At 51.9% G+C, this 19519-nt stretch overlaps 1 protein-coding gene across 1 annotated transcript in view; it reads left to right on the top strand.

The window, feature by feature from the left end:
* Positions 1-17553, top strand: part of LIPE (lipase E, hormone sensitive type) — a 57246-nt gene extending 39693 nt beyond the window's left edge. Inside the window, exons 8-10 of the mRNA XM_060258204.1 lie at positions 7554-7724; positions 11218-11603; positions 16149-17553. Of these exons, the coding sequence (XP_060114187.1) occupies positions 7554-7724; positions 11218-11603; positions 16149-16694 (1103 nt within the window). The 3' untranslated portion in view covers positions 16695-17553. The remainder of the gene's footprint in view (positions 1-7553; positions 7725-11217; positions 11604-16148) is intronic.
* The last annotated feature ends 1966 nt before the right edge of the window (positions 17554-19519 follow it).

Here is a 19519-nt window from a genome sequence, read left to right as displayed (position 1 = left end):
ATTGGAGAAGCCCTTTTGGAAACTCTGTTTGGACTGTCCCCAGGTTGTTCTTCTGAAGTCCTGTTTTGGTTTGGAGAAGCTGGAGGAGGCACGAAAGGAACCAGACCCGAAGCTTCTCTTATCAGAGCGGCGCAGATACTTGGGCATGGCCTTTTTCTTATCCCGTGTTTCCACCAGGATCTTATCCAGGGTGTCTCCAAATAGCTTTTCTCCCTGGAATGGGTATGCTGACACGATGGACTTTGAGTGCACGTCTGCCGGCCAAGCCCGGAGCCATAACCCCCCGCCTTGCTACAGTGCTTGATGCCATTGCTCTAGCGGAGAAAGTGAGGGCATCCAATGAGGCATCCGCTGAAAATTCGGAGGCCCTAAGGAGTCTGCTGGTACCTTCCAGGACCCGTTTATCCACGTCCGGCAGTAGCTGAGTAAGCCGTCTTATCCAGACGATCGCTGCTCTGGAAACTATAGAGGTGACCGCAGCTGCCTTGATGGCCAGAGCCGTAGCTTCGTGGCTCCTCTTCAAGGCCAAGTCTGTCTTTTTGTCCCAGTTGTCTCGCACCAAGCCATGGCCATCCTCAGCTAACAGACTGTAAGGCTGTTAGGCTAACAGACTGTAAGGCTGCGATTGGTGCATCCACCAATGGTACTTGCAGCATATCGTTAGCAAAGGCAGGTAATTCATAGAGCTTCTTGATAGAATTGGGTACCTGTCTGTTGGTACTAGGTTTGGCCCACTCAGATTTCAACTGACGCTCAAAGAACTCAGGGAAGGGAAAAACCTTTTCAGAGGATCTGAATCTGGGGAAAAACTCCGTATTTCCCTTGGGTTTGTTTCTGGGGTTGGCAAGTGGGTGGGGAGACTCCTGCTCCTCGGGTGATGCTTGTAAGTCTAGAGCAGACAGCACCTTGGCTAAAAGAGGTTGGAACTCTTCTGCCTTGAAAAAACCGTGATGAGGGTTCCGGAACTGCAACGTCCTCTATCTCCTCATCAGATAAGAATTCGCCCTCCTCCCGATCTCCCCCATAGGAATCATGAGAGTGGGTCTCAGAAATGGATCTTTCGCTCTCCATCTGGTCACAGAGCAGAGGTTTCTTTGAAGCCCTATGGTGGCTGGAGCTACCTCTGGACCTCTTTGGAGAAGGTGATCTGGAGGGGGAACTGGACCTGGGGGACCTGGGTCTCCTATGGCCAGATGCCCTGACTGCTGCCCCCACCGTCTGCTTTATTGATTCAAGAAACTCAGTAAAAAAGGGGGGCCCCATAAAGGGTACGTTACCCAAGCCCGACTGGGGCTGGCAGGTCTGCGTGGCTTCCAGCGCAGGTTGGATCACATCTGCAACTGAGTCTCCCGCCAGGAGGTTGGCATCGGGACGTTCCTGCGTCTGGAAGCTGCATGGCTGAGGTTTGTCCCCGTTTCGCGCCTTTTTGCGCTCCCCAAGATGGCCGCTGCCAGTGGGGAAGAGCCCTGACGAGGAAGCCTCCTCCGTGGCTGGGGAAGACCAGCGCCGCCTGCGTTCGCCTTTGGGTTTTCTCGCCCCTACAGGGCACGTTGCCGGTAGCCGAGGCAAGCTTAGAAGACATGCCGGCTCCGGAGGCGGGCCTCTCGGTTCCGCGCCAGGCGTCAGGAACCAGGTCGTCGTCCATGAACGCGTCTCTTGACCGACGCGTCATTTTCCCTCTCCTCTGCGGCTTGAATGCTGTGCGCTCGGCCGCGGCTTGAGTTTAAACAGCCGCGCCGCTTCTGAAGCGCTGAAGAAAGTGGGGGGGGGGGGGAAAGGAGGCAGAGAAGCTGAGAGGGACTGAAGGACGGATTGAGAAGGCAGAAAAAGATCTGAGGTAGAATATCAGGAGATGAACAACAAGGTAGGAACTGAGGGGAAAGAAAAAGTATCTTTTTTTTTTTTTTTAAAGAGATAGGCAAGTAATGAGAAAGGGTAGGAACCTAGCCTAAACGCTGCTACTCCCTGTCGAGGCAGGAAATAAACTGGAAGGAGGGTGGTTCCCACATCCACAGGAAGGGGAAGTTTTTTAAGATTCCTGCCTCCCTGATTGGACGGTGGGAAACACCCCCAAGATGTCCTCCGCCTCTTAGGGAGAAGGGCGGGGTATAAATCTGCAGTCTTCTTCTTCTTCAAATTTTTTAGCTGTATCTGAAGAAGTGAGCAGTGACTCCCACGAAAATTCCTTCCCTCCCCTGTTAATCTTGAAGGTTCTCATGGACTCTTGCTCTTTTCTACTGCTGCAAACAGGCTGACACGGCTACTCACTTTGATCTAAGCAGGACTTTTTGTGTAGAAAAAGCCCACCAGGAACTCATTTGCATATCAGGCCACACCTCCATGACATCACCATTGTCTCACATGGGGTCTTCTGTGTAGAAAAAGCCCAGCAGGTACTTATTTGCATATTAGGCCACACTCCCATGATGTCACCATGGTCTCACACGGGGTTTTTTTTGTGTAGAAAAAACCCAGTAGTAATTCATTTGGATGTTGAGCCACACCCCCATGATGTCCCCATTGTCTCACATGGGGCTTTCTGTGTAGCAAAAGCCCAACAGGAACTCATTTGCATATTAGGCCATGCCCCTTGACACCAAGCCAGCTGGAACGGTGTTCCCGTGCGTTCCTGCTCCCCCAAAAAACGGCCTGGATCTAAGTCAATTGTGAGTTTCTTTTGAACTGAAGCCAGCTAATCAGACCCAAAGCCTGCAGGCGCATTTATCTTTTATTGGAAAAGTCCCTAAAGTTGTTTAATCATGTTTTAGGGCAGGGGTCCTCAAACTTTTTAAATAGGGGGCCAGTTCACTGTCCCTCAGACTGTTGGAGGGCCGGACTGCTGTGGTGGTTGCCGTTACTGTACAAGGCCGCGGGCCGTCAGTTCTCCGTCTTCTGCATCTCTCTCCCTTCCCTACACCACACACCCCGGCCTGGGAACTCACCTCACCTCGGTATCACCTCACACTCTGTCTCTGCCACCTCAGCCCAGTGCTGGAAGTGTGCATTGGTAACGCGAGTTTAGGTCGAACGTCACTTCCGGTCTGATTTTGCCATAACCCGGCGGGCCGCATCTGGCCCGCGGGCCGTAGTTTGAGGACCTCTGTTTTAAGGGGTCAAGGTAGTCCCCTGTGCAAGCACCAGTCGTTTTCGACTCTGGGGTGATGCTGCTTTCACAACATTTTCACGGCAGACTTTTTACGGGGTGGTTTGCCCTTGCCTTCCCCAGTCATCTACTCTTTCCCCCCAGCAAGTTGGGGACTCATTTGACCGACCTCGGAATGATGGAAGGCTGAGTCAACCTTGAGCCGGCTACCTGAACCCAGCTTCCGAACCCAGGATCGAACTCAGGTTGTGAGCAGAGAGTTCTGTCTGCAGTACTGCAGCTTTACCGCTCTGCACCATGGGGCTACTTAATCATATTAGAGTAAAACGAACCGGCTTTCAGGTTCTTGTCTCACTGCAGTTAATAATCCCAAGTCATGCACACTCAGAAATCTCACTGAGTTCTGAGACTTCATCCCAGAGAAATCTCATTTGCTTATCACCAGTTTGGTGTAGTGGTTAAGTGTGCGGACTCTTATCTGGGAGAACCGGGTTTGATTCCTCCACTTGCACCTGCTAGCGTGGCCTTGGGTCAGCCATAGCTCTGGCTGAGGTTGTCCTTGAAAGGGCAGCTGCTGTGAGAGCCCTCTCCAGCCCCACCCACCTCACAGGGTGTCTGTTGTGGGGGAGGAAGGGAAAGGAGATTGTAGGCTGCTCTGAGACTCTGTCCTTGAAAGGGCAGCTGCTGTGAGAGCCCTCTCAGCCCCACCCACCTCACAGGGTGTCTGTTGTGGGGGAGGAAGGTAAAGGAGATTGTAGGCCGCTCTGAGACTCTGTCCTTGAAAGGGCAGCTGCTGTGAGAGCCCTCTCAGCCCCACCCACCTCATAGGGTGTCTGTTGTGGAGGAGGAAGGTAAAGGAGATTGTAGGCCGCTCTGAGACTCTGTCCTTGAAAGGGCAGCTGCTGTGAGAGCCCTCTCAGCCCCACCCACCTCACAGGGTGTCTGTTGTGGGGGAGGAAGGTAAAGGAGATTGTAGGCCGCTCTGAGACTCTGTCCTTGAAAGGGCAGCTGCTGTGAGAGCCCTCTCAGCCCCACCCACCTCACAGGGTGTCTGTTGTGGGGGAGGAAGGTAAAGGAGATTGTAGGCTGCTCTGAGACTCTGTCCTTGAAAGGGCAGCTGCTGTGAGAGCCCTCTCAGCCCCACCCACCTCACAGGGTGTCTGTTGTGGGGGAGGAAGGTAAAGGAGATTGTAGGCCGCTCTGAGACTCTGTCCTTGAAAGGGCAGCTGCTGTGAGAGCCCTCTCAGCCCCACCCACCTCACAGGGTGTCTGTTGTGGGGGAGGAAGGTAAAGGAGATTGTAGGCCGCTCTGAGACTCTGTCCTTGAAAGGGCAGCTGCTGTGAGAGCCCTCTCAGCCCCACCCACCTCATAGGGAGTCTGTTGTGGGGGAGGAAGGTAAGGGAGATTGTGAGCCGCTCTGAGACTCTTCGGAGTGGAGGGCAGGATATAAATCAAATATCTTCTTCTTCTTAGAAGAAATATCCATCTTATCTTACTCTGAATCTGTTCACCCATAATCGTGTGATTGCCATCTGAATCAGCGATTGGTTCTTGGGCTAACCAGTGCAAGGGCAAATGAGCCAGCCAGCAAGTGCCTAGGAGCTACATCAGATAAAGCAGGATAAGACGACCAATCTTAACTCGTAACCTCTTTTTGAAAAGCAATTACTCCGACCTGTCGCTGTTTCAGTTACCTGTCAAAGATGAAAGCAGCTTTGAGCGAACAGTGTTCGCTTGACAGCTGAAGAGCGCGTCCCTGCTCCATCGGGGAATTAAGTACTCCACCCGGTTGGTCCGCCTCGCTATCTTAATATGCCGGCAGTTCCAAAACTGAGGCAGTCATAAGCAATCGAACATAGAAATGTGCCGCCAGCAGCCCAGAAGAAGGGCTGTTTCCTTAAGACACTTCCAGATGAGAACTTCCATCACTTTCCTTTGGCAGTGGTTGATTCATGGTCCCAAACCCTTTCTACTGTCCAAAGCGTGCAACAGCCAGAGAGAGATTTCGTAAAAAAAAACCCTGAAGTACTCCACGGTTCCTGACACTTCAAGATTGATGTGAGGGTTCTGGAGACCAAGTCCTATGAAGAAAGATTGAAGGAGCTGGGCATGTTTAGCCTGGAGAAGAGGTGTCTGAGAGGTGATAGGATCACCCATCTTCAAGTACTTGAAGGGCTGTCATATAGAGGAGGGCGTGGAATTGTTTTCTTTGGCCCCAGAAGGTCGGACCAGAACCAATGGGTTGAAAAATAAAAAGAGTTTCTGGCTCAACATTAGGAAGAACTTCCTGACGGTTAGAGCGGTTCCTCAGTGGAACGCGCTTCCTCGGGAGGTGGTGGGCTCTCCTCCCTTGGAGGTTTTTAAACAGAGGCTAGATGGCCATCTGACAGCAATGAAGATCCTGTGAATTTAGGGGGGAGGTGTTTGTAAGTTTCTTGCATTGTGCAGGGGGTTGGACTAGATGGCCCTGCAGGTCCCTTCCAACTCTGTGTTTAACATTACTTCTTAGTAGCCTCTGCAAAACCTGCCTTGTAGACACGGCACACTTTTGTCTTACTGCTTTTTTTCAGTTCTTGTTTGTTTTATTGTTTATGGCCTATGGATTGTTAAACTGGAATAAACTTGACCAGTCTAGAGCAGAGGGGGGCTTCTGGAACTGTCTGTCTTTGTCCCAGGCAGCAGCTTTCCAAGGTCTCTGGAAGGCCCTTTCTGGCCTGCCTATATAAGAAGAAGAAGAAGAAGAAGAAGAATTGCAGATTTATACCCCGCCCTTCTCTCTGAATCAGAGACTCAGAGCGACTTACAATCTCCTTTATCTTCTCCCTCCACAACAGACACCCTGTGAGGTGGGTGGGGCTGAGAGGGTTCTCACGGCAGCTGCCCTTTCAAGGACATCTCCTGCGAGAGCTATGGCTGACCCAAGGCCATTCCAGCAGCTGCAAGTGGAGGAGTGGGGAATCAAACCCGGTTCTCCCAGATAAGAGTCCACGCACTTAACCACTACACCAAACTGACTCTCTCACACCAAACTAAGAACATAAGAGAAGCCATGTTGGATCAGGCCAATGGCCCATCCAGTCCAACACTCTGTGTCACACAGTGGCCAAAAAAACCCAGGCGCCATCAGGAGGTCCAGCAGTGGGTCCAGAACACTAGAAACCCTCCTACTGTGACCCCTCCAAGCACTAATGAGATCCTTTTGACTGGAGACTTAGGGGATCGGACTACAGTCCTTCTGTACTGTGTGCTGGCGGTGGTAGGGTGGCACGAGGGACTGGTGACGAGAGCACGGGGGAAAGGGAGGGGTACTGGAGGAATCTTGTGGCACCTTGGCCATGAGAGTTTATTCTCACCTCTGATTTTGTGATCCGGAGCCCGTGTCTTTCAGAAGCAGGCATCTAGCCCTCGGAAGCCTCTTCTCAAATGAAATCATGTTAGTCCTCAAGGGGCGGCTTAAGTTTTTTTTTTTTTTACTGCAGCAGTCCAGCAAAACTGCTTGCGGGGCTGTTCTCGGGAGAAGTCATTTTAATAGCTCTTATAGATAAAGAGATCCCAAAGGATAAGAAAGAAATAATTTCTTTACTGATCACCGTCGCTCGACTAATGCTAGCCTCCCATTGGACATCAGAACATCTACCAAGTAGGGATTGGTGGTATCAAAAATTGTGGGATTATTTTGAAATATATCAAATAACAGCTAAGCAAGAAGGGGAACATACTAGCAATCAATAGCAAATTCTTGGATTTATGGGATCCGATACTCACTTATCTGACTGAAAGAGATATCCTGCCAGAAAATGAAAGTTATAGAGATTTTTTTTTGTATTTTTAAATGTCTAGAATATTCACATTGAGAGGAGATGGAAATATGTCATCTTATGTAAATTCCTAGTTCCCCGAGAATTGCTTGGAAGAAACGGATTTGTAAGAAAGATAAATGTTTAGCTGTGAAGAGCCCCGTGGCGCAGAGTGGTAAAGCTGCAAACTCTCTGCTCAGTCACAGCCTGAGTTCGATCCCAGCGGAAGCCTTCCATCCTTCCAGGGTCAGTAAAAGCTTGCTGGGGGGGGGGGGGGGAGTGTAGATGACTGGGGAAGGCAATGGCAAACCACCCCGTTAAAAGTCTGCCGTGAAAACATCATCACCCCAGAGTCGAAAACGACTGGTGCTCGCACACCTTTACCTTTTTTATATTGTTGTAGGATAGATTATAGTTTTAAATATGTGTTGTTTTTGTTGATTTTTCACTATCCTTGTTGTTATTTTTTAAACAATTCAGTGAATAAAATGTATTTAATATTTTTTTTTTAAGGAGACCGCGTGCGCGAAGCAGGGACTCTGAGAAACAAACACCGCTCCTTTTTCCAAGAAGGGGGAGTTGCAAAACGGGGTGGGGGTGTTTCAGGTCCTTCAACCGCTGTTCTCTTTTTCTGCCCCCCCCCCCCATCTAGGGTTGGACCCCGAGCAGTCTGAAGATCCCGCCCTGGAGAAGTTGAGCCCCATGAACATGGTGAAACGAGATACCAACCTCCTCTTCCGGGACCTGCGTCTCAGCGCCTCATCCTTCCTCAGCTCCCTGCTGGAAAACACAGGCAAGGCAGATGGGGCGGGCGGAGTGGACGGTAAGAAGCAATTTCCCCCTTGGCTGCCGCCTCCTTCTGGCTCCTCCTTTCCTGTCTTCTTCTCATTCGCCTTGTCTCTGCAGGGGGCAGCCCTCTCTCCCGGTGCCTGCAGGGCTACCTCTGGCACCCCCTGGCCCGGCTGCTGTCGATGCTGTCCTGGGCGCGCCTCTTCCGAACCCAGAGCCCGGCCCTTACTAACTTGGCAGCCGGTAGGAGCCGCTCCCCAACCCCGTCCCTAACAGCATGCCTGGCTGCTGGGAGCAAGAGGGGAGGGTGAGAGCACATCGGCATCGTTACAGCTTTCTGCACCGCAGTTGGTACTGCTTGGCATGCATGCCCTGAGAGTTTGGGCACGGCTGGCAGAGGGCGATGAGTCTCCCCACCCCACCCTGGCCTTGGCTTTGCATGGTGTTTGTGCGCAAATTAAAACGCTTACCTGTTGCACTCCAGCCACGCAGCTTCTGTGGCGGGGCTGAATTCCATAAGCATGGCACTTGCAGATGTGGAGACTTCCATCTCCTTTGCTCCCTTGTCACTACGCCAGTTTGGTGTAGTGGTTAAGTGTGCGGACTCTTATCTGGGCGAACCGGGTTTGATTCCCCACCCCTCCACTTGCAGCTGCTGGAATGGCCTGGGGTCACCCAGAGCTCTGGCAGAGGTTGTCCTTGAAAGGGCAGACTCTTATCTGGGAGAATCGGGTTTGATTTCCCTCTCCTCCACTTGCAGCTGCTGGAATGGCCTTGGGTCACCCAGAGCTCTGGCAGAGGTTGTCCTTGAAAAGACAGCTGCTGTGAGAGCCCTCTCAGCCCCACCCACCTCACAGGGTGTCTGTTGTGGGGGGAGAAGATATAGGAGATTGTAAGCCGCTCTGGGTCTCTGATTCAGAGAGAAGGGCGGGGTATAAATCTGCAGTCTTTTTCTTCTTCTTTAATGAGCTCAGAGCTCTTGAATCCAGGCCTCCCATTTCCTCACCTCGACGGTTTCCTTAATTTCCCTAATGCTTGCACATTTCTCCTTTTCCAGCTTTTCTTCCAGCATGGTGCAATTTGCCTCCTACGCCTGTGTGCCCGTATTACGTTATCCTTCTAGTTTCCCAAACAGGAGCAAACGTGGCTCAGGGGTTCTCCCTGCAGCCACCTTGAGAGGTAGAAACTTGATTTCCTCTCTCTGTCTCCCTGTTTGGTGTAGCGGTTAAGTGGACAGACTCTTATCTGGGAGAACCGGGTTTGATTCCCCGCTCCTCCACTTGCAGCTGCTGGGATGGCCTTGGGTCAGCCATAGCTCTGGCATAGGTTGTCCTTGAAAGGGCAGCTTCTGGGAGAGCTCTCTCAGCCCCACCTACCGCACAGGGTGTCTGTTGTTGGGGGGATGGGGGAAGGTAAAGGAGATTGTGACCGCTCTGAGATCCAGAGTGAAGGGTGGGATATAAATCCATTTTCTTCTTCTTCTTTCTGGTGAAACTGGAGATGTCAAAGGGGCCACCACATTCTCTGCTTCAAGCCACGTACCCCTCCCTGCAGAGCTGCGGTAGCTTCTCTGCCCATGCAGCCTGGCGCAGCAGCTGTGTGCCATTTGGAGGGGATGGGCACGGCATGGCGTGTGGGCACAATGCAGAGGAGGCTGGCATCATTTAGCATGGCACACTGAGGCTTTTCCGGCTCCTCCTCGTCGGTGGGCTCTCTGCTCAGGGAGGGGGCCACAGGGGAGGAGTCTAATTGTGGGGGAGGTCTTGGGAGTCAAGGGTAGAGCTTCACGGAGCGGCAGGCAGAAACCGAAGTCCTTCAGCGGAAGGAGCACGAGAGAAGAATACGTTGGGGCCAGCTGAGAGGAAGGCAGCACCCAAGGGGGTGTCTCCACTGTGGTAGAAACAGGAGAAAACTGACACCCCACAGGCACCAGGGGTCATTTCGTAGGAAAAGAGGTGCCGGAGCCCATTAGCACAACTCATTTGCATCTGCCACACACCCCTTGACATCACCGGAAGGTGTACTGAATTCTATCAGCTCAGCATCTACCTTAAAATGCTTCTTGAATTATAATTGCCATAATAAAGCCTTACTCCCACCCAGTGTTCCCTCTAAGCCATTGATTTCTTGTGAGAACCGGGTTTGATTCCCCACTCCTCCACTTGCACCTGCTAGCATGGCCTTGGGTCAGCCATAGCTCTGGCAGAGGTTGTCCTTGAAAGGGCAGACTCTTATCTGGGAGAACCGGGTTTGATTCCCCACTCCTCCATTTGCACCTGCTAGCATGGCCTTGGGTCAGCCATAGCTCTGGCAGAGGTTGTCCTTGAAAGGGCAGACTCTTATCTGGGAGAACCAGGTTTGATTCCCCATTCCTCCACTTGCAGCTGCTGGAATGGCCTTGGGTCAGCCATAGCTATCGCAGAGGTTGTCCTTGAAAGTGCAGACTCTTATCTGGGAGAACCAGGTTTGATTCCCCACTCCTCCACTTGCAGCTGCTGGAATGGCCTTGGGTCAGCCATAGCACTGGCAGAGGTTGTCCTTGAAAGGGCAGACTCTTATCTGGGAGAACCGGGTTTGATTCCCCACTCCTCCACTTGCAGCTGCTGGAATGGCATTGGGTCAGCCATAGCTCTGGCAGAGGTTGTCCTTGAAAGGGCAGACTCTTATCTGGGAGAATCGGGTTTGATTCCACACTTCTCCACTTGCAGCTGCTGGAATGGCCTTGGGTCAGCCATAGCTCTGGAAGAGGTTGTCCTTGAAATGCCAGACTCTTATCTGGGAGAACCAGGTTTGATTCCCCATTCCTCCACTTGCAGCTGCTGGAATGGCCTTGGGTCAGCCATAGCTATCGCAGAGGTTGTCCTTGAAAGTGCAGACTCTTATCTGGGAGAACCAGGTTTGATTCCCCACTCCTCCACTTGCAGCTGCTGGAATGGCCTTGGGTCAGCCATAGCTATCGCAGAGGTTGTCCTTGAAAGTGCAGACTCTTATCTGGGAGAACCAGGTTTGATTCCCCACTCCTCCACTTGCAGCTGCTGGAATGGCCTTGGGTCAGCCATAGCTCTGGCAGAGGTTGTCTTTGAAAGGGCAGACTCTTATTTGGGAGAACCGGCTTTGATTCCCCACTCCTCCACTTGCACCTGCTGGCATGGCCTTGGGTCAGCCGTAGCTCTGGCAGAGGTTGTCCTTGAAAGGGCAGACTCTCATCTGGGAGAACCGGGTTTGATGCCCCACTCTTCCACTTGCACCTGCTGGAATGGTCTTGGGTCAGTCATAGCTCTGGCAGAGGTTGTCCTTGAAAGGGCAGCTGCTGTGAGAGCCCTCTCCAGCCCCACCCACCTCACAGGGTGTCTGTTGTAGGGGAGGAAGGTAAAGGAGATTGTGAGCCGCTCTGAGATTCTTCGGAGTGGAGGGCGGGATATAAATCCAATATCTTCTTCATCATCTTCTGCGCTCCTGTGAGCTGCTGCCCAAAAGGAGGCCTCCCGCCCACACTCATGTCCCTTTGTCTCCTCTTCGGCACGCAGAGCCCATCAGGAAGAGCATCTCGGAGGCGGCCCTGAAATCCAAGCCCGCTTCCAACTCCCGAGAGTCCCGCAAGAGCCAGACCTGCCACAACCTCTCCTGCGTCCCCGAGTCCTCCCCCCTGGAGCGGGGCTGCCCCTCCAGCCCCTCCCGGAGCCCGGGACACCATCAGACCAGCTTCTTTCTGAACAAGGACAAGCAGGAAGACGCCGCGGCCCCCGACAAGGAACACAGGATGGTCTTCCCGGACGGCTTTGAGCCCCTGCGCTCCGAGCAGCCGGCCCCCAGCCTGCACGTGGAGCTCTCGCCCATCTTCAAGAACCCCTTCATGTCACCTCTCCTGGCTCCCGACGCCATGCTGACGGGCCTGCCGCCAATCCATATCGTGGTGAGTGTGCCCCACGGGGCTGGGGGGAGACAGCGGAGGGAGGCGGCAGCAGACCAGAAGTGCGAAGCGACGCACATCGGAGCCAAAAACCCCAACTATAAATACGGGTTGAGGGGGTCCGAACTGGCGGTAACTGACCGAGACAGAGAGATTTTGGAGTTGTGGCGGGTGCCTCACTGAAAAGGGTAATTCGCCCGTGGAATTCACTGCCGCAGGAGGTGGTGACCGGTCTTCCCTCTAAGCTGCAGAGTCTTGCAAGCAAAAATTCTACTTTGCGAGCTGCTGGCATCAAAGTGGTGAGCGACTGCATCGATTATATTGTGCTCTTGGGGTCCTCCTTCCTGAGCGAAGGCAAAAAATGTGTGAGATGGAGGCTAAAAATCCGTGAGCTAGCTCACGCTAACTCAGCTTAGAGGGAACACTGGTGGTGATGGCTGCCAGCATAGCCAGCTTCAAGAGGGGATCGGATAAACATCTGGAGCAGAGGTCCATCAGTGGCTATTAGCCACAGAGTATTGTTGGAACTCTCTGTCTGGGGCAGTGATGCTCTGTATTCTTGGTGCTTGGGGGGGGGGCAACAGTGGGAGGGCTTCTAGGGTCCTGGTCCCACTGGTGGACCTCCTGATGGCACTTGGGGTTTTTTGGCCACTGTGTGACACAGAGTGTTGGACTAGAGGAGCCATTGGCCTGATCCAACATGGCTTCTCTTATACTCTTATAGATGGAGCTCTCTATCAGGGGCAGTGATGCTCCATCTTCTTGGTGCTGGGAAGGCAACAGTGGGAGGGCTTCTGGAGTTCTGGCCCTGCTGGTGGACCTCCTGATGTTTTGGCCACTGTGTGGCACAGTGTTGGACTGGATGAGCCATTGGCCTGATCCAACAAGGCTTCTCTTATGTTCTTTTGTGACACAGAGTGTTGGACTGGATGGGCCACTGGCCTGATCCAACATTGCTTCTCTTATGTTCTTTTGTGACACAGAGTGTTGGACTGGATGGGCCATTGGTCTGATCCAACTTGGCTTCTCTTACGTTCTTAAAATCTCAGCTCAGTGTGCAACTGCAATTTAAAAAGGCAGATGTTGTGCTGGGGGTTATTTGGAAGGGGTCTGCAAACAAACCAGCCAGTAGTATAACGTGCCCATATAACTCTATGATGCTGTCTCATTTGGAATATTGTGTACACCTCTGGTCACCGCACCTCAAAATAAAGTGTTACAGCGTTGGAAGAAGGGGCAACTAAAATAATTAAGGTGATGGAACATGTTCTCAATGAAATTTGAGTCCAGTGGCACCTTTAAAGACCAACAAACTTTAATACTGGCTATAAGCTTTCTGTGCACGCCCGCTTCTTCAGATTACCTCTGAAGAAGCGTGCATGCGCACAAAATTAAACTTTGTTGGTCTCAACTGGAGAGCCAGTTTGGTGCAGTGGTTAAGTGCTCTTATCTGGAAGAACTGGGTTTGATTCCTCACTCCTCCACTTGCACTTGCTGGAATGGTCTTGGGTCAGCCAGAGCTCTGGCAGAGGTTGTCCTTGAAAGGGCAGCTTCTGGGAGAGCTCTCTCAGCCCCACCCACCTCTGTGTCTGTTGTGGGGGAAGAAGTTAAAGGAGACCCCGGAGAACCGCTGCCAGTCTGAGTAGACAAGACTGACTTTGATGATCTGGTGGTCTGATTCAGTAGAAGGCAGCACCTCACAGGAAGGTTCTGCTTTCCCTCAACAGGCCCGTCTGGCTTTGCCTGCTTTCCTTTTATCCGTTTTCCAAAACAAAGTATTTATGCAATTTGCCACCTGCAAGAAACTTGTGGCAGTGAGTTCCACAAGTTGGTTTTTGAAGCTGTTCTTCCATTTTTGTTTTTTCTTCTGCTTATCAGTTTAGATTTTATGACTGTGAGCTTTTCTTCCCCCCTCTCCAATATCATCTCCCCCAATTTCCCCTCCTTTTTTCTACCATTCATAGTTTTATCGCTAAGAAACCCGCTATGCTTTTCGCCACAGATTTTCTGCTGGTTGCATAAAGTAGCAGAACATACTCTTAAGCAATGTTCCCTCTAAGCTGCAGAGTCTTGTGAGCAAAAATTCTGCTTTGTGAGCTCCTGGCATTAAAGTTGTGAGCTGCTGCATACATTATTGTGCTCTGGGCTCATCCTTCCTGGGCTAAGACAAAAATGCTAACCATCTGTGAGCTAGCTCACGCTAACTCAGCTTAGAGGGAACACTGCTCTTAAAGTGCCCAGTCTGTTGACACAGCTCCCCCAGGGGTGATATGCTTCGCTCTGTTCCCCTTTTTTGGTAACTTCGCTCTGGATACCATGCAAATTTTCATAGCGTTCAGAATCTGGCCACCCAGGTTTTCATGAGCGGAGTATTCATCCCCAAAATTCTGCATAAGAACGATGACCTCAAAATATTGCTTAGATATTATAAGTCCCGCCATACCCAAAGCAAATAGAAGCCACCAATATTATGGGGGCGGGTGAATAAAACAATGAAAGAATCTGCAACGTAAGTCATTTCTAAAGGGCAGCTGGAATAGAACAGTGTTTTCATTGTCTAGCGGAGGATCAACAGAAGGAACAATGGAACCAGGGTTTGGGTGCTAGAGCAGATCAGAACTGCAGATTTGTTCTATAAATGTGTACGTTCCGTCGTCCACCTTAAACACAGAGAGAGGGTTGCCCCTTTTGAGCTGATTGTTTTGGATTACAAAGACAAAAATCTCTCTGTAGGACAGATTGGAAATTGAAATGACTTCATCAATCATTTTCTTTATGGGCCTCAAGCCCTTCAGAGCAGGAGTGGCCAAACTTGCTTAACTTAAGAGCCACACAGAATAAATACCAGATGTTTGAGAGCTGCAGGGCATGAATGTCAGATGTTTGAGAGCAGGCAGGAAGGAAGGATTGAAATAAAGGTGGAAAGCAAGCAAATAGATGGGGGAGGCAGGAATTTTTTTGTAGCAGGAACTCTTTTGCATATTAGGCCACACTCCCCCCCCCCGATGTAGCCAATTCTCCAAGAGATTACAGTAGGCCCCATACTAAGAGCCTTGTAAGCTCTTGGAGGATTGGCTACATCAGGGGCGTGTGGCCTAATATGCAAAGGAGTTTCTGCTCCCCCCCAAAAAAAGCTGAGGGAGAGGTGGAAAGAAAGCAACTTTTAATTTTAAATGCATTCTTTGCTGGCAGGCTTGGCTTGGAGAAATGCTTTAAAGAGACAAACGTCTTCTCCAAGCCGGGCTGACGGGGCAGTGCAGGCTTTGAGAGCCGCACAATTATGTGCGAAAGAGCCACGTGGCTCCCGAGCCATTGTTTGGCCACCCCTGCTATAGAGAGCCTCAGAATGGGAAGGTAGACAGAACGGAGAGAGGGATTCTTCCTCACCTTCTCTCGCACTAGAATTCAGAACCACCGATGAAATAGATTGGGGGTAGATTTGGGACAGAAAAAGAAGTTTCCTTCATGCTTTCTGGAAGTCTGTCAGCAGGATGCACGTTGCAACCTGGTGTGGGGAACAGGCCCCAGGCCCCTTCAGATCACATTCCTGCTAGGTTCAGCGACAGAGGGCAGTCTTGTAGTCAGGAACTGATGCATAGTGGGTAATAAGAGGTCAGCACCTAAAGCAGGGTGGGCCTCAGCCGTTCGAGCCATCCAGGTACATAATGTAAGAACATAAGAGAAGCCATGTTGGATCAGGCCAATGGCCCATGCAGTCCAACACTCTGTGTCACATAAGAACATAAGGGAAGCCATGTTGGATCAGGCCAATGGCCCATCCAGTCCAACACTCTGTGTCACACAGTGGCCAAAAAACCCACATGCCACCAGGAGGTCCACCAGTGGGGCCAGAACACTAGAAGGCCTCTCACTGTTGCCCCCCCAAGCACCAAGAATACAGAGCATCACTGCCCCAGACAGAGAGTTCCAATAATACGCTGTGGCTAACAGCCACTGATGGATCTCTGCTCCATATGTTGATCCAATCCCCTCTTGAAGCTGCCTATGCTTGTAGCCACCACCACCTCCTGTGGCAGTGAATGTCCACGTGTTAATCACCCTTTGGGTGAAGGAGGACTTCCTTTTATCAGTTCTAACCCGACTGCTCAACAAATTCATGGAGCGCCCACAAGTTCTCGTATTGTGAGAAAGGGAGAAAAGTACTTCTTTCTCTACTTTCTCCATCCCATGCATAATCCTGTAAACCTCTATTGTGTCACCCCTCAGTCGACGTCTCTCCAAGCTAAAGAGCCCCAAGAGTTTTAACCTTTCTTCAAAGGGAAAGTGTTCCAACCCTTTAATCATTCTAGTTGCCCTTTTCTGCACTTTCCCCAATACTATGATATCTTTTTTGAGGTGCACAGTACTTTTTTGAGGTGCACAGAATTGTACACAGTACTCCCAGTAAGGCCGCACCCTCGATTTATACAGAGGCCTTATGATACTGGCTGATTTGTTTTCCATTCTCTTCCTAACAATCCCCAGCGTAGTGTTGGCCTTTTTAATTGCGGTCGCACACTGATGGCTCTCTGCCCCGCTTCTCCCTAGGCTTGCGCCCTGGACCCCGTGCTGGACGACTCGGTGATGTTCGCCCGGCGGCTGCGGACCTTGGGCCAGCCGGTGACCCTGCGGGTGGTGCAAGACCTGCCCCATGGCTTCCTCAGCCTGTCGCAGCTGAGCAGGGAGACCCGCCAGGCCTCCGCCATCTGCACGGAGCTGATCCGCGAGATCCTGCGTCCCCTGGAAGAGGCGCCACTGCCGCCGCGCGCCGCCGCCACCGCCTCCTCCTCCTCCCTCCGCAAGCATCGCAAACTGGAGAGGACCTGCCACGCCGGAGCCGCCTCTCAGGTGGCGACCCAAGAGGACAGCACCCAAGCCAGACTGGAGGGACAGGGCGGGACCCTCAGGGCAAGCGAAGGCCCCACGAGGCCTGCAGTCAAGGCGGCTCCCGTCGCCCAGGGGCACCCGGCCAGGGGGAGCTCTGCAGCGGGCCAGCCAAGCGAGGCCAGCCCCCCCTCTGACCCTGACCTCACCACCACCGGCCAGGACACCAGCTCTTCCGGAGGCGCAGTGGGGCGGGGGGTGGGTGCCTGACCCCTCCCCTCCCCAAGCCCATCACCAGAAACGCGTGGCTCGAGCCCACCCTTGTGTGACGCGGCTTCCTTTTGCAGTGGAAATTCTATTTTGGTGCTCTTTTCTGTCTCTGTCGTGGGTCACGCCTGAGCTCGCCCCGGCATCAGCGTGCATTGTGGGAAATCACCCTCCCCCACACCGTTATCCCTCCCCTCCTCTGGAGTGCCGTTTTAGTGGGGCTTTTTTTTTTTTAAAGGACACCTGTGTGGGACTCTGCAGCCCCCAACCCCTCCTGCTCTTTGTGGATTCCTCAGTCTCTGCCTTTCTTGATGCCCCACCTCCGCCCACCCAAGAGCACTCCAGTTCTCCACACTCCGTGGTTATCCACGCACAATACTCCATGGTTATCCACGCACCTTTGAGCAAGGTGCTACTCCTGGCACAGGGAGACCACGTGGCCTTTACGGGGGGGGCGGTCCATTCTTCCAACACTGCCCGGGGGACCCTTAAATAGCACAGAGCGGGCCCCCTCCCACACCGACACTCCACCCGCACACAGTAAGCCATTGCAGCCACTGCCGCGTTCCGTTTGTCGGCTGAGGTAACCTTACCACGACCTGTCAGTATTACCCTGGGACAGACATCATGACAGTGTGCCCTTCCTACAAGAATCTCTTTGCCTTTTGACGTTGTCGTTGCTGTGAACCAAAGGAGGGAAGGGGAGGCAAGAGAGGATTTTTTTTAGGGGAGGGGGGCTTCCTTGCCTCCCACGAAGGGCTCCGATATTCCCTCTCCGCCCGTCTCCACCAGCGGCAGCGGGCAGCGGGAGGGGAAACGCAAGCTGGTTTTTTAAGAGAATAAAAGTCTTGTTTGATTTTGAGAGAGGCATTCCATGCTTGGGAGCAGAGGCCGTCTCGGTGTTTTCGTGACCAGCGAACTTGCATCAGCCTGGGGCAGACATCACTCCAGATGCAAAATAAACCTCCCCCCCCCACCCCCCAGGGACTTAACTTGGCAACCCCAGCGTTATGCAAATCGAAGCCGCAGCTTATTACACAGTTACAGAAATAGGCTGGCCATTCCAGTCAGTACAGAGAAATTATTAGCCCGTAATATTTTTTGTTGCATTCCAGGAGGAGCCGTACATCAGGGGTAGAGCCTCTGCTTGGCATGCAGAAGGTCCCAGGTTCGATCCCGGCATCTGTAGTTCAAAAGGTCAGATAGCAGGCAACGGGGAAAGACCTTCACCCAAGAACCTGGAGAGCAGCTGCCAGTCTGAGTAGACAAGACTGACTTTGATAGACCAAGGGTCTGATTCAGTAGAAGGCAGCTTCATGTGTTCAAAAAGGCCCACCTTTTTACAAATATCAGTTGGGCCTAAAGTGTGGTGGTGGGGGGGGAGAATCCTCTTTATAAAGGTTCTCCGGTGAGTTTCCTGGAGCGGTTTTTTAGTCACCCTAGGGGAGCAGACTTAATGACCGCTGCGTATAAAGCAAGCGTCAATGCCTCTTTTCCATGTCATCTTTCATAGACCTGCTATAAGGGAGGCTGGAAGCACAAAGAGCCCCGTGGTGCGGAGCGGTAAAGCTGCAGTACCGCAATCCGAGCTCCCTGCTCACAACCTGAGTTCGATCCCGGTGGAAGCTGGATTCATGTCGCCAGCTCGAGGTTGACTCAGCCTTCCATCCTTCCGAGTCCCCAGCTCGCTGGGGGGGAAGCTCAGACGATTGGGGAAGGCAATGGCAAACCACCCTGTCAAAAGTCTGCTGAGAAAGCGTTGTGAAAGCAACGTCACCCCAGTCGGAAACGACTGGTGCTTGCACAGGAGACTACCTTGACCTTTTACAGGAGGAAGCAAGAAAGGTTGCTGCCCCCCCACCCCTTGCCAAAAATACAGTGCTGCAGGCACAACAATATAATGTTGATGTAGTACAGCGATGTCAAACTCATTTGTTATGAGGGCTGGATACTTGATTGACACCTGATGGGGCTGGGCCATGTCGGGTCAGGCCATGCGTGTACTTATTTAAGATCAGGTAGCAGAGATATAAACTTTACAAAGGACACAAACACAATTAAAGATTTTTTTTTTTTAAAAAGATTTAAAACATGCTTAAAACGTTAGCCCTCATTGATCTTAAAGGTGCTTTCTTAGCATCTCTCCCATGGGATTCCGGGAACTGGACAAAGGAAGCTCTGGCTCTTTCCTTCCTTTCCTAGGAGAGCAGGAGGGGGAGGAGCTTTAGCCAATAGAAGGAAAGAGAGGCTTGACTCTAGTTCTGCTGTCAATTGAGAAAGCCTGGGAAAACAAGGTCTGTCTTCCCTCCCTCCCTCCCTCCCCAAGGGAGGAGCCTCAGCCAATGGAGAAAATAGAGGTTTTACTCTGCAGCTTTTGTGCAATTGAGCAAGCCTTGCAAAGCAAGTGGAGATGCAGAAGGAAGCAAGAGGGAGGGAGAAGGAAGCAGATGGCAGCCAGTTGCTCAGGGGTCTTATGGGAGCCCTCCGGTGGCCTGATTCTGCCCCTGGGCCGCATGTTTGACGCCCCTGATTTAGTGGTAGCCAGTCATACAACAAAAACATACAAATTCCAAATATACGGACAATGGTGGGTCAATCCAAAAGGCACGGTTTCAGCTCTTCATCAGGTCCAAGGATCAAGGGATGAGTATCTTCTTAATCACTTTGAAATGGGACCTTCAGCCTGGACTCTGAGCTTACAGTCTTCACTATTGTTATCACGTTCGGAGGGGGCCAAAGCAAGCTCCAAGGAACTTGCCATCTTATATACAAGAACTTGTGTTTATATGGGAATCACCGCAAACATTCGTCCATAGCCGAAGCCTACA

This window comes from Heteronotia binoei, chromosome 17, assembly GCF_032191835.1.
Source record: "Heteronotia binoei isolate CCM8104 ecotype False Entrance Well chromosome 17, APGP_CSIRO_Hbin_v1, whole genome shotgun sequence".
Taxonomy (NCBI): domain Eukaryota; kingdom Metazoa; phylum Chordata; class Lepidosauria; order Squamata; family Gekkonidae; genus Heteronotia; species Heteronotia binoei.
Note: the sequence above shows the minus strand (reverse complement) of the source record. Positions and strands in the feature narration are given on the sequence as shown.